Source organism: Protobothrops mucrosquamatus, unplaced genomic scaffold (assembly GCF_001527695.2).
Source record: "Protobothrops mucrosquamatus isolate PMUCROS unplaced genomic scaffold, P.Mucros_1.0 scaffold_176, whole genome shotgun sequence".
Taxonomy (NCBI): Eukaryota; Metazoa; Chordata; class Lepidosauria; order Squamata; family Viperidae; genus Protobothrops; species Protobothrops mucrosquamatus.
The window spans coordinates 375,409-391,458 of NW_015386252.1; the positions used below are offsets into that span (position 1 = coordinate 375,409).

The 16,050-nt window shown below is 34.8% G+C and overlaps 1 protein-coding gene across 3 annotated transcripts in view; it reads right to left on the reverse strand.

Annotated features, from left to right (window-relative positions):
* Nucleotides 1-16,050, reverse strand: part of GPATCH2 (G-patch domain containing 2) — a 94,726-nt gene that overhangs the window by 59,303 nt on the left and 19,373 nt on the right. For 2 of the 3 annotated variants that reach the window (XM_015822523.2, XM_015822514.2), the window contains exon 6: nt 1,289-1,489. The exons of the other annotated variant lie outside the window; for it this stretch is intronic. In XM_015822523.2, coding sequence (XP_015678009.1) covers nt 1,451-1,489 — 39 coding nt within the window. In that variant the 3' untranslated portion in view covers nt 1,289-1,450. Of the gene's footprint in view, nt 1-1,288; nt 1,490-16,050 lie in introns of those variants that run through there. 3 annotated transcript variants of the gene reach the window in all.

Consider the following 16,050-nt stretch of genomic DNA (forward strand, 5'->3'; position numbering starts at 1 on the left):
CTGCATTCTAATTATACCTGACCTTAGGTGATCTTTCCCAATAGCTTCCGGAAGATATTAATAGGAGCAGGTGGTGTTGACCCATAAGCATCATACATTGAAGGATGAGCTTACAGCTTGATCTCTCCATTCCTATCATCACTGATTATAACTGCCCGCTTAGGAAGGAGTAACTATTATAAATCAGTGCCACAAACTCTTGTAATGTAACAAGGCTAACAACGTTGAATGGTGGCAGATTCATTACACAATATATTACTGAATGATAAAATTTGCTTCTATAAAATGCAATGATAACTGCCAATGTTGATGTTTTCAAAAGCAAAGACCAAAGAACAGCACTTCAGATGCCTATGAATTATGATGACAACATACCTCCAATATCAGAAGCAATAAACCTCTGAAGAGCAGTTGCTGAGAATACAAATGGAGGATTCTATGTCATGCTTGTCATCTTCTGATGCAATTCTGTGAAAGCTATTCTCTTGTTTACTGTATATTTTTATCCATGGAAACTATCAAAGTTTGATGAGGGTTTTACTGATACTGAATGATTGAAAAAGAACTCCAAAGGTTAGTGCTTGTTTCATTTATTTCAGAGACGGTAATCTGACTTGCAATGTGCCAGTATAAAAAAAATATGCCCCCTTTTAATTGATTCTATTAAATGGATAACTAGGGCCCATAATGGGAGTTCTTCGGTTAGCAATATGGCCTGTCCTATATAAATCTCACAAGGTTTCCCTATATACCACAGAAAATGATTTTTTACCACAAAGATTATAGAAATCTTGTCTAATAATTAAATTTAACTGAGATTAAATTTCTGAAGATGTTCTTTAAAAATTCATTAATGCCTATCAGTCTGGAAAAAGGTACATAAACATTTCTAAAGCTACAAGCCTTCACCAATCCATGGCTAAGAGACTTGTCTTGAAATGGAGAAAACTTCAGGCAATAGTGAATCATCTGAAATGTAGCCATCTTATCAATATCACTTCAGGAGTGCAGCTCAAAAAGGACTCTGAAACAACATCCAGGGATCTGTAAACCTCACTTGCTTTAGTTATAACACATATTTATAATTCGATTGTCAAAGAAGCACTGGATAAAAATGAGAGATCAGCAAGGTAGAAGCTGTTACTGAGAATAACTCTGATGATCATCTCATATTTGATTCTCCAGATTCCTGGAGGAAAGTTTTATGGAATGATGAATCAAAAAGTCTGGGACTTTTATATCTAGAAAAATGAAAGACTATATTCTACATTTTGAGCCTCATACCAACTTGTGAAGTGTGAAGATGACATGGTTTTGGGATGATTGGCTGCCTCAGGACCTGGATACGGTGGCATCACTGAAGGAAGCATGAATTCTGCTTTGTGTCAGAGAATTCTACAGAAGAGTATCAGGCCATCTGTCCATCAGCTGAAGCTGAAGTGCAAGTGGATCATGCAGCAAGACAATGATCCCAATCATACAAGCAAGTCTATAAGAGAATGGATGAAGAAGAACAAATTCAATGTTTTGGAATGGCCAACTAAAACTCCAGATCTAAACCCCACAGAGATTTTGTATCAAGATCTGAAAAAAGAAGAAATTCATGCTAAAAAATCCTCAAATGTTACTGAGGGAGTTTGCCATAGAGTAGTAGACCACAATCTGAGAATCTGATCACTAATTACAGGAAGTGGACAGTGGCAGTTAGTGGAACTAATGGTAATACAAGCAGTTACACAACATTTTTAACATTGGTACAATGCATGTTGAATAACTTTGTTTATGAAATAAAAGAAACAAGCACCAAATGTTGATAACATTTGTTTTCGCAGACTCTCTCTCGCTACTAGTTTGACTTACATTAATTTCTGATAACTTTCAGCACCAACGCCAGGCAAATGTTCCAAAAATATGAAAGGTGACTAATGCTTTTTCACAGAACTGTAGGCATCTAATTATTTTGTCAGGAATGTTCAATGTCTATTTATATTTATTTTAAAATATTTATGAGCTTCCTCAATCTTGATAGAACTATTGGAATTATATAAAAATCATTATTAAAATCATAGGCATCCTTACAGCAAACTAATCTAATTATGCAGAACCAAGTTCTGGAACAAAAATGTGTTGTTTGTTTATGAAATGCCAGTGGGATCAGGGACATCTGAAATTCCAGGGAAAGAAAAGTGGGAGCCACCACGGAGGTCTATTGCCTCATCCACAGCCAATGTATTCTGTGAGGAGGACCTTAAACATTCCTATTTTTAACATAGATAGAATTCTGCTAAGACATTTCATGATATTTCCAGTGCTGTTATAAGATTTTTGAACTTATACAGTATGATATTTTAGGCTCATGCCTAGAACAGATAGTTGGTTTATGGAAAATAGGAATGACATTTTTCATGGGTCCACTGATATTCTATCAAAATTAATGCTGAATCTACAGTTACAAGTGGATGGCAAAAGCTCTACTCAATGACAATGTAAGTAGTGTACAGTGTAAGCATTTCAATTGAAAGCATTCTTATTTGCAAGAAAACTGAAATCAATAGAACCTCTTTTTGGGCAAACAATGACTGCAAGTGCTGATTCTGAACAAGCAACAATAAAATTAGGAGAGAAGTGATTGGTACATCAAAGTATCTAGAACAAAAATGTCAAATGATAGATTTTTGAACTGACTGGCAATGGTTTCAATGAGAATTCAATGAGGAGATGTCAAGGCATCTATGACAAATAATTTTATGCCATGTGATAAATAGTGGTTACTCTACCATAGAATCAGACTTCCCCTCGCCTTGGTTTAAAATAAAACATGGTATAAAAGGAGCTGTATAAAACTATATAAAAATAATACATATAGCCAACACATATGTAAATAAATAATTCTACCTTTCAGGCTGAAAAGTATCAAGAATTCAGAAAGGATGTTCTTAGATTTATTTTTATTGAACTGCAGCGATCCAAATACATTCACATCATGAAGTAATTCCTTTTGAATTAAATGAATTCTATTATAATGGAATGACTGAGAGACTTGAAAGAACTGCTTACAAATGCACATGGGGGGGGGGGAATTGCTAAGTCTAAATTAAGATGTCGGCTATGAAGTTTCCAATAGGACCTTGACATGACTGTTGACCTACTCATGACATGATCACACCAATAAGGATTTGGAATTCTATTAGTATTACCAGAGGAAAAAAGTCAAGGAGTCATCAGGAAAACAAATCTATATCTGCTACTCCATCAGCCAATTACTGTTGTTAAAGTGGAATTAGATGGGTATTGACAATGTGAAGGGGATAAGGATTAAACAGATGACTGAGTATACAACTAGCTACATTGCCATGCTTTGCTGCATAATTTTTTTTTAAAAAAACTGCCTGAGAAAGTAGAAGAATGTTTCGCATCAGGATATTATTATGAACTTCAAAATATCCTTGAAAAGAATAAGTATTTATACAGTATGACAACAAGAAAATATAACTTATTGAATGAACAAAGAACTACACAAGAGTGCACCAATAAATTATGCTGTTAATTTGATATCATAGCTCACCATCAATTTCCTAATGCTATTAGGGATTCTCACTAATTTTAAATAATTATGCTTTTAAAATATTCAAGTGATTTCTTTCAATTGTACTAAAAAGTGTCTGGGAGGCATGAACTTAATAGTAGCGGATAAAGTTTCTGCAGAACATGGATTCAAATTCTAAGATGAACAAAAACAATGAAGGCTCTTTACTATATATATATAGATTATATATATAATCTGTTGGGTGAGGCACCCGGCAACACACATGCTCCTTAATTTGTTTGCATCTAAACTAAAATTATTATTAGGAAAATAGTTTAGCCTAAATAAGCAACTGGTTCTTTCAATTCAGACAGAGGCATAAAAACGTCATTATATATTCTTTATAATCAGCCCTGTGCTAAATGGGCTTTTTAATTTTTAAAAAAAGAGTACATAGGTTTAGATTGAACAGCAGTTATGTTAGAAGCCTATTTTAAGCATTTAAAGCATAATATTCCTGCCTATCCTGGTTCTCTTCCTGCTATCTTGTAGAAGACGGGCCACAATGAAATTATTGATTGTCTGGAGAGAATGTTAAACAATGCTCCAAAAACCAAAAGAAAGTTGTAGCTTAGTTACATTGAGATGATCTGTAGATGTTTGCTGTTTTCATTAAAATTATGAAAAGCAATGCTATACTGTCACACCATAAATTCCGCCTCCTTGGTATAGGCAAGCAATATCATGATTCATGTACAAAAGTAATGCATCACAATGGCACAACATGCTTCTCTCATTGTACTAGCTCCCCACAGTGAAGCACTGCCTCAGATATATATGTACTGCCCTTCACAAGATATTATCATAAATACAACAATTGCAAAAAATTTCCTTATAAGGAAGTAATTACAGGAATAATTACAGTGGAGTTAGCTCTGTGTTTACATTAAAATAGAAACAAATGTTTTCAAACTGTTCATAATTGTCCCAGTGGAAGAGAAGAAAAGAAAGGAGAATCTGAGGTTGAAGGTTTTATTCTTTATTACCAATTGCTTAGTGTGACTTCTGAAAGGGAAGGCAGAAGAAATTAAGAGTTACATTTTCACGATCATACACATGAAATGCATTTGGCTAACATATTTGACTCATTTACCCCAGGACTGGAAACTTTACTAATGATTCCTGTTATTGGCAAGTCCTTCTGCTATTGGGAAATCAATTGCATTGACTAGTATAGTATAATCGTCAACTTGCAATTATTCAAAGTTATGATGGACCCTGAAAAAGGAACTTATGACCCAGATTTGAAGTTCTGATGTCCAGTCTCTCCCACAGTCACATAACTGCACTTGGCATCTGGCTTGCATCTACAGACATCTGCAGTCAATGTGACTGCTATTTAAGACTTTTTTGCCAGAAACCAGCATCTACTTCTGATTTCCGGCAAAAAATGCCGCACAACAAACAATGAGTTCATTTAATAACCACAATGTTCATTTAATCACCACAGCATTTGCTTTAGAATTGACCCCCAAAAAAGTCGTAAAACTGGGCATTCATGTAATGACCCACTTTATGACCATTATGACTTATAACTAAAATTACGGGCTCAATTATGACCATAAGTCAAAAATAAGCACTGGCTTCTAAAGGATGGAACCTTGTATTCTTCATTTCTTTTTCTATTCAAACAATTTTAATCAGCGTTCCCCAACCTTTCCAGGTTGGCAGCTCAGCGCAAGGGGGAGGGGGGAAAGGGGATGTTTCTGCGTGAGGGGCAGTTGCATGTGCGCACTGCTTCATTTATGTGAGCAGTGGATGCTCGTGTCTGCCACTCACGCAAGTGGGGCTGCGAGCTCCAGCACCCGCCACTCATGGGACTGTGAGTGTCAGTGCCCACTGCTCTGCTGCTTGGGTGAGTTAGGATTTCTAGTCACATTTGCACAGAATATCAGCAGGAACAATGAACTATTTTTCTTTTTCAATTCTGCAGATAAATATGGATAGCTGTGGACATTATAAAAATAAATTGATGAATCGAAGATAAAAATGCATAATAAAATTTTTAATATTTAGTATAGGAAAAATGTATCCAAGGCACTTAAGTGGGAGAATAAAATTTCCCAAATAAATTATTCTATAGTCTTTCTTTTGGCTAGATTATAACATCTTGTATCTTTCAAATAAAGTTGCATTGACTTCAACATAAACTAATGCAAACATCAGAAAGTTGCATATATTTTATAGTCCCATCCATGTTTTCTATAACATATTATTGGCAGAAAGAAAGGCTGAATGAATCCCTGGTAAGATTTTATTCTGGCTAGCAAGACGGATTCTTTCAAAAACCAATTACACTTCATTTTTAAAAATCCTTTTGTAATAGTAACATAAAATTTGTTCAATATATTTCCACACACCTTAATCTTTTTTTCTCATTGGTTTGATATACTGAAGCATTGCAATTCCTAAAAGAGATCTTATGTTCTTTTGACTGATTGTAGCGTACTCTGGTTAACATTATCTAGCATGACATAGAACCTATTTTTCTATTTTGAGAACCTAGGCAAATTTCATATTTACTTTATGTATTAATGTACACTCACTGGCCTCACTTGGCTACCCAAGCTATGTGACTTTTAAGGGTGAGAGAATATCAATAATATTTGCTTCATACTATGTACATTCTTGATTAACCAAGAGAAACAGTAGCAATTACTATCTGAACAGTCATACAATAGTATTTTAGGATTAATTTTCAAACAAGCCAAACAGATTTTACAAGGTCTGCTACATACTTTATACAGTGAAAATGTCAGAAATGATAACATTTTAAATAAACTTTGTGGCACTCTTTCAGTTATTCAATGAATAAACACCTCTTATTCAACCGTGCAAGGCATCTTGCTGTTGATTCAATAAACTCCCAATTAAATGACAATAAGCCTGTTTGATGGAAAGATGATCTTCCTCAGATTAATAAACTAAATGACACTTTCATTTTGCAGAGTATTTAATTTTTATGCTATGAGGGAAAAGACAATCATTTTCCTGATGAGAACAAAATCTGAAAAGTATTGACATGCTCAAGACTATCCAATAAAAGTTTCATTTTCAGAGAAGAATGCCTGCTATTTGTGAGTCAGTAGTACTGACTAGTTTCCTGTGAAGACAGATATTCTCCCTGTATTAACAGTAAGAATGACGGAATGACTATTTGTCTTTATTTAAAACATATATATTATTTCATTCTTTTTAAATGATCAAAGCTAGGAACAGGGCTGAAACAGATCCACTCTGACTTGCAAAAATGTCTAACAGGAGTGAAGTAGAAGATATAGCCTCAAAAATATTCTGAATTCAGTAGCCTGTCGTTGTGATTCAGCACAGCAGCCTCTAAAATATAGCTCACAGAAGAATCATGATTCTAAATTCAGCCAATTGAAAACACTTTTATCCCCAAGTGTTTATAAAGTATACTTTCATATTAATTAATGTCCATTTTCTTTTGGATATAACAGAGCTTCAAAGCCCTTCAAATACAGCTGCTATGTACATAAATCTACATTAATTACATAGCATAGTTTGGATCAAGAAACAAGACTACGGGCACCCCAACTTTAGTAGCTCTCTGGCTTTAGCATACATAGACATCCAGTCAAGGCTGATGATCCATATGTTAAGGAGAAAAGGAAAGCAGTTCAATTATACAAATGTTTTAGATTTTAATTCAGCAAGGTAGGTACATGTGCTATTTTTTCCTCAGCTGCTGAAAAATCCAAGGATGCCTCCATTCTAAAGGATTAGAATTTTACAAATATTGTAGAATGATTACAGGTAGTCCCTGACTTATGTCCAGTTGCTTACCAACCATTATGATGGCCTCAGAAAAAATTACTTACGACCCATCTTCAAACTGTTACATCACTCCCGTGGTTACGTGATTTCAGCATGTAACAGTTGTAGCATCCCACACTCATTTTCTGACTATTTTGCCATTTTTTGGCAAAAAAGGACATGAAATAAGATGGATTTGGATTTACAAATAAGTGATTTGCTTAACGACCACATGATTCACTTTACAACAATCATAAAAATGAGTCTGCTCATGTAGGAACTTGACTTATAGCCACAATGACATTGTCTCGCCTATGGATGCCCATGTTATCATGCAATAAGTTTGGCATTCATAAACTTAAGGAAAGAAAGCTGCACTTAGTGCTCGTCCCTCAAGCCCTTCTCTTATCCTGTGGAAAACTGATTTTGGCCAATGATCATGGTTTGTATTAAGCCAGAGATTCGTGCTACATCTGAATCATGGATGTGACTGGTATTATCTAGTCTATTGGCTGACAATATGCCAGAGATTCCAATGTGAATGTAACAAGGAATTCTGGTTTAAAGTGGAGTACTAAAGTAAAAGACTTAAAAAGGCAAGGAGCTTAATTTGTGAAGGGCAGACTCATTGACATAATTTTGGTCAATATTATCCCAAAGTCAATGGAAATCATACCTTCACATGGAGGAATGTATGTGAGCTTTTGCTCTCAGGAAAGCAGAATACAATAAGTCTTCGACTTACAACAGTTCATTTAGTGACCATTCAAAGTTACAATGGTCCTGAAAAAAATGACTTATGACCGTTTTTCTTAATTACAATTTTGCAGCATCCCCATGATCATGTGATCAAAATTCAGATGTTTGGCAACTGGTTCATATTTATGATGGTAGCAGTATCCCGGGGTCATGTGATCACCTTTTGTGACCTTCTGATAAGCAAAGTCAATGGGGAAGCCAGATTCACTGAACAACCATGTTGCTAATATAACAAGTGGAGTGATTCACTTAACAATTGTGGCAAGAAAGGGCATAAAATGAGGCAAAACTCACTTAACAAATGTCTCACTTAACAACAGAAATTTTGGGCTCCATGGTGGTTGTAAGTCAAGGACTATGTGTATTCTAAATAGCAATACTATTTGGAGTAGGTTTCTCTTGGAATCAGAAAGGAAGTATTCAATACTTTACACAAAAAATAAGACAGAGAAAATGATAAAATTAATTCTGCATTATCCAAAGATGCTAGTTTTACAATTATCTGACCCATAAATTATTTTGTTTAAACAGCTAACATATATAGCTGGTTATTTAATGAGGCAAGCATGTTCATTACAAATATTAAAGAGAGTTATATCTGTGTGAGGATTGGAGGACATTTCAAAATTTTAATACTTACTAAGAATGCAAGGTAAAAAGTGAAAATGTTTAATATTAGTAAGAAGTACAAATATAAATTTAAATTAACCCACACAATGAAATCTACCTTGCCAAATCTTTTTAACTTACTGTAAAGTCCTTTCGCTTAATACTGGCACAAAGATGTGCAAATCAATACATTCAGAATGAGTGATATATTTTAATTTAAAAATACTCAAACTGTAGCAGAAAATCTATATATTTAGCACAAATAATAAAAAATGTATGCATTTTGCAATTTAATATCAAGATACAGTATTACAGGGCATTCCTTGCACTGCAAATTTATTTAAAAAAAAATCTTGATCTCCCTAATTGTTTACTTTTGCAGTCTTGGGTTCTATCTGTTTTTGGAATTCTTTTCCAGTTAACATGTACAATTATATCCAGTGAAATAAAATAATATGAATATGAAAAAATATAGAAGATTAATTATAACTTTTGGGATCTTATCCTAGCATATTTCAATGTTGTTAATGATTTTTGCATATTCCATGAAGGCACAAAGCAAATTAGGGCTTCATAGGTGATGGTCAATAATTCTGGGTATTGCTTGAAAAATATCTAGAAACCAAGGCTATAAGACATCCCAAGTAATTCATATTCCTTAAGTAATAAGCAAATGCCTTTATTTTTAGCTGTTACCTCCAAAATGTTTCAGCAATGTTATATTAAACATGATCATAGTGGCTGTTGTGATAACAGTGACTATCAGGCTAAAGTTTTTGATTACTGAAAAAACTTGGAAGCAATAACATCCCTTTATTTGGTTTATACAATGGCTGAATACAACAGTATAATTGCTGTTGCTTCCATTAAAAGAAATAAAATGTTCTTTTAAATAATTTGTTTTTTTACAAAAATATTTACATAAAAGGATAGTAGGCTTACAGGCAGCACTGGACCATCACTATATCTAATAAGAAGAAAGATCAGAATAAAAGTTATCTTTTCCTTAATATTTTTTTCTTTCAATACATTTGTGATTTAAAAAATATCCAAAACACTTTAAATAGGCTTCAAGTGATTATATGTCAGGCATTTTGCCAAGGGGCAGACCATTAAAGATTTCAATGATCATTTCCACACTGATGGACACGTCAAGACAGATCTTCTCAGATAAAACAAAGAGTTTAAATGAGGTCATAAAGTCTTTCTTTTCACAAGCTATGGACGCTTCAGCTCCATCAACATTTTTCTGGAATAATCAAGAAACATTGTGAGTTTACATTTAATTAGGCTAATGCCAATAGAATTTCTCTGAACTGCTAGCTAGTATGGTCAGGTTTTGTCCAATTTGATTAATTTAGCACAATGGTAAACTGGTTCTATCAATTTAACGATAAGGTAGCAGTATGTCATAAAAGCATATAAAGAAAATCTAGATGATGATCTATGTATTTCATACAAAAAAGGCTTACTTCTGAAATGTCTATCCAATTTTGTCTAAATTTCTTGGCTTTTACTAATTTTGGACAATTTCTATTACCTAAGTGTAGTTTGCTTGGCTGGTAAAATAACCATGTGACTCTTCCAACTTGTCGGGACATAAAAGCTGAATAAACGTACCTTAATTATGCATATTCAGTTCATACATCATTATCTGTACTAGCAAGCTTAACAGACAATTCTGTTCTGTTTTCCAATGAACATTCTGAGTCTGCAAATAAGCGGGGTCTCATTCTACACTTTGGAAGTAGTTGATACGTACAGTAAATGTAGCATGTGGACTACACTTAAAAATTCTCCTTTTGCCCTCAAGGGTGTTTAATCCTAACATATATCCCACAAAGCATTTCTTTTTCTCAAATTCCTGGATGTGTATAAATCATGTTTCCACAATTCTAAAATAATTAGAAAAACAGATTGTTTAATTAACAGATTTTTGTTAATTAAAATGTGAGTGTTTTAATCTAAAACATCTCTTGAAAAACTATCAATAGCTTGATGCTTTGGTTAACATAATTTTATTTGAAAATTATCTTATTAATGAGGTCTTGACAGTTCCATAATGGCAAGACTTTCTATGAAAATCAACAATTTAGAGAGAAGAACTGAACATATTGTCACTATTTTTAGATGAACAGGTAAGACCCATAATTAATGTCTGCTCTTTAGTGAAGAAAACAGATGCTTTCTTCACTATGTAATTAGTGAAATTAATGAATTCTAATGCTTCCATGCAAATGATTTCTTTATCTCTCAAATTAATCATTTCAGCGCCCAATATGTTTTCAGCTCTTATCAGATTTACTGATAACAGTATATCACAGCTTCAATTTTATCTACTGTATTTATTATGTCATTTTTCCTTTGTTGTCATTTCAATGTTTTATAATAGCCTACTAGTTTATCAACATTTTGATGTTATGGTATAAACAAAATAAGATGAGGTATTACATTTATTGTAATTACATGTAATTGCAATTATGTAGTAATTAAATACAAAGCCAAATACTGAATCTGAAAGATGTATCAAGTAATTTTTAAATGTGGCTGGATCAATGTGTGCAGTAAAATAAGTTCATATAGTCCTTACATAATGCAAGGTACTTTTCTACTTCAAATTATAATTCTAGATGGCATTTATTATAGAAATATAATACAAAACAATACAGAATAAATATATATGTATGCTGAGTAAAACTATTGCCCTTAACACATCTGGGCATGAAAACAGGTCTTCATAGCTTTACAAAAGACCAGCTGTGTCAGGGTCATCCTGGTTTCTGAAGGGAGAATGTTCCAGCAGACAAGGGCTATGGCAGAGAAGGAACATCTTCTAGTTCTCACCAATCAACAATCCTTGACTGATGGGACCTTTAATGCACTGGCAACTAATGCAGCTCATGCAGTAGTCGTGTTATACAAGTCAAACATCCAATATAACTTACTACTTATACAGCCTCATTTTGCAACAGTTGAAGGTTCTGAATTCTTTTCAAGGGCAGTCCCAAGTAGCATGCGTTGCACTAATCCAGATGAGAGGACATGAGGACAAGTATGACTGTAAGCAAAGCCTCCTGATCCACTTCTTTGAGGGGAGGAAATTCTTTTACATAATGGCTAATTACTGAAAAATTATTTGAGCAATTAATAGTTTGGTTGTTGGAAAATTCAGTATTTTTATAGAAATCACCATTTTATATTATTCCCTTTAGGATAGTTTAGGGCAGTGGTGGCGAACCTATGGCATGCGTGCCAGAGGCGGCACTCAGAGCCCTCTCCGTGGGCACGCGTGCCATGCCCTGGAGATGGCAACTGTCCCTCTTCAACCAGCCACCCGCTAACTCGCCGAGGTCCCACATGGCTGGATGGCTGGCCTCTGTGTGCAGGGGCCGATGGTGTCAGGCAGCAGTCCCCCCGGCCCCTGCCTCACCTTGCCCTGTGACAATGGTGTCCCTGCCCTGCCTCACCTTGCCTCACCTCGCAGGACGAGCCTCCTGCCCAATGCCCCACCTGCCAGAGACCCTCTGGATCTCCCCCAACCCTGCTTGGCCCCCACAGGTGTCCCTCCCCATGAGCAACATCAAGGTGATCACGCCCACCTTGGCCACACCCACCCAATCTGCCATGACCACTACAGCCATGCCCATCCAGTGAGCCAGGCCCACCTGGCACCCGGCTATAAATAAGTGGGTTTTGGGTTGCAGTTTGGGCACTCGGTCTCTAAAAGGTTCGCCATCACTGGTTTAGGGTATTTTTTTAAAGCAAAAGGTGGAAATAGGAATGATATCTAAAAATAGACAATATGCATTTGTGGCATTGTATGGTATGACATTATAGAAATACTTGCTATTTTATTTCAGGGATAAAAAAAATCTTGGTAGACCTTAACATACAACCACAATTGGGTGTGGAATTTCCATCACTTAGCGTTGAAAATATTAGGTAAAATATCATGTGACTGCACCATTTAGCAATGGCAGTTCCAATAGTCTCAGTTACGATCTCCTTGCCCTCCCTGATTACATCCCAGGGGTGCAACCCCACCCAGCATCTGGATCCCAGGCCACCAGCAGGAGGAGGAAGATGGGAAAGGTCAACTGTAGACAATGGGGGGCGGCAGCAAATATGTGATGGATTGCAAGACCCCAAAGGGGCATAAATGGGGGGACTTGAGATGTCCTTGTGGTCATAAATGTGGACAGGCTTGAATTTTGATCATGTGACCATGGGAGTATTGCAACAGCCATCATGTCAGGCACAAGTGACAAATCTGTTTGTTCAGCAACATCATAACACTGAATGGTTGCTGAACAAATGTCGTAAGTTAAGGACTACCTGTACAGCCCAACATTTATTCTTGTTCATATTCAACTATCTTACATTTGGTTTAATTTATCGAGTTAACTGATGTATGCAAATAAAATCTATAATAATCATCTTTAAACTGGTTGCTTTACTCTCTAACACTTTCAACACTCTCTAACACTTACAAGTCTTCTGAACATCTTATTGGGCTGACTCAAAATTCAAGGGTATTAAAACGTGTAAAGGACAAAAAAGAGAAGTGGTTTGGTTATAGATTTTAACTTTTAAGTAGCAAATGGATTCAGAATAGATTTCTAATTTACAATGAATCAAAAGGGAAAAAACCCAACAACAATAGACTATAGCAAAAGTGGTGCAAATGTATCAGGCAGAAAATGAATAAACATTTAAGAAGATTTATTATTAGAAATTGCAATAAATTTTGAAAAGATGAATTGATTTATTTAAAAGGTATAACTGACAATTTATTGGGTAGGAAGATGCATTATTTTCCAATTGTTATCCACCTATAGTAAAACTGATTTGTGTCTCATTGTATTTTATGGAAAAGGAGAGAGCAACTTTCAGTGATTTAGATTAAATGTATTAATCATAACCAGACACTGTGAACTATATATCTACTATTAAGGAAGATTTTTGACATTTAATTCTGTAGTAATATTTTGACTCTGTACCTCTCTTCCTAAATCTAATTCCTGCTACAGTTGGCAGATTTCTTCCTCTAAATTTTATGAGACTTAAAGTAGTATTTTACCCATTCATGCGGTAAATAATGCAGGATTAGAAATATTTAGTGTTTTGTTTCTCTTTAAAGAGTAGAAATCCATCAAACCCAAAAGAGTTTCTGATTTCTTAAAATTGTAGTTTTAGCATAACCAATAATAGCTCAAATAAAATCCTTTTTAAAGAAAGACATTAATAAAAAGTATAGCTTTAAATTATATTCCTACACTTAAGAATTGAAAGTCATATATATGTATATTTATCTATTAACATACCAGAAATTTTTAAAAAATCACAATGCAGACTAATAACTACACAAACACATACAAACATTAATAAACAAATGTGTCTCTGTGTGTATAATCTGTAGTAGGTACAATGAGATTACATTACAAAGACATATGATGAATAAAGAAAAGCTAACTGTGCATGTGAACTGGCTTCTGTGTATGAAACAGCTTTCCTTTCTTTTAATATCCCATGTATGAAACAATTTTCTCTTTTTTCAACATGATCTATAACTAGAAAAATTAGGAAAATATGAATTATACTTCTTATCTCTTCATTTTCTTGCCTAAGAGTCATATTTTCTAGACTTCCATCAAGGTCTTTCTGGTATTATTCATCCCTAAATTAATTATTAGGAGGTTATCAATGAATTTGAAAAAAACCTGCATATGAACATTTGGAGAACATACCTCTTGAAATATATTAAGTAACATATTAAATAAGTTGAGAACTACTTGCAACAGATAATTCTCCACTTATGGCCACAACTGGGGCCAGAATTTAACTTGATAAGCAAGGTGGTTTTTAAACAAGTCATGCCCAATTTTATAACTTTTGCCATTTTGTTAAGTGACTCATATAAATATTAACCAAATCCGCTTCCCCGATTAATTCTGCTTGTCACAAGCTGGCTGAGAAGGTTGCAAATGGGGATCAAGTGACACTGCAACTGTCATAAATAGATGCCAGTTGCCAAGCAACCAAATTTTTATATGACTATGGGGACGCTCTGATGGTCATAAATGCAAGGACAGGTCATAAGTTGCTTTTTTCAGTGCTCTTGTAACTTTGAATGGCTGCTAAACAAATGGTTGCAACAGAAGGACTACCTGTAATGCAACCTCAGTTTCTCTCAGCAGGGCCTTAAGGACCATGATACATTTCTCCAATGTGATTATTGGGCTTCTTTCAGCCATGGAGGCCGGACTGTTTTCTGAAATTGGCTAGTTTATTCAGGCCGCTGTGGACTGTCTTCAGTAATGAGAGACTGATTCATATATCCTGTTCGACTTGCTTCTGAATCACAAACTTCCTCTCAATATTCTTGAGCGTTTATTTCCCTTCTCTGCCTCTCCTGAGTTTCATTTGTCCTTCCCAGGAACGTCCTAGTTTCTTTTGCATCTTTCATTATCAAAAAGTATTCTCAAAACTTTTCATCTTTTCTTCTAATAAAGACACAAGCCTACACATATGTTCATTTTATGGCTTACAATATTTTCTAACAGGTGATTTTCTATTAGGCAAAATAGAGATTCACTGTATAATATAGACCCTGTGGCAATGTTTTATCAATGTGTTTCTTAATAGAAAACAACATAAAATACTTCTTGAATGTTCCTTGTTTTCTCTCTATATATATCTATATCTATATCTATATCTATATATGTACACAGCATATTTCTGTCAGTTGAAACTTAATCACCTTTTTTACAATTTAGAGAAATATATATACATACATACATACATACATACATACATACATACATACATACATACATACATACAAATAATCCTTACAATAATCTGACAAAATTTTCAGAAGTTCTGTCTTCACAGTACAGGTAGCAGAAGCTGAGAAGCAGATTCACACAGTAGAAATAGTTAATGGCCGTCGCTCATGCAAATGAAGCCTGCCCCTCACACAAAACCATCCTCTCTTCCACCCTCCCCCTGTGTCAGGCCACCAACCCAGAAAGGTTGGGGAACGTTGTATTACAAGTACGTAATCTAATACATAATATGATTTCATCAAGCTGAACAGAAGTGTTTGGTCAGGTCTCTGTGTGCATTGCGATGTAGTTTATGATTTGGCCGTTTAGTCACATGAAACCTCATCAGAAAGTATGTCCTTTTCTCCTCCTCCCCACCCTTTCTCCTTTTCATAGGCACTGAGCAACTGTTCCTGTACAGGCTTTGCAAAGTCATCTGTGTTAAAAGTGAAAGAACAGGTTATCAGCTCAATTCCGTTCAAAGAGTTGCAT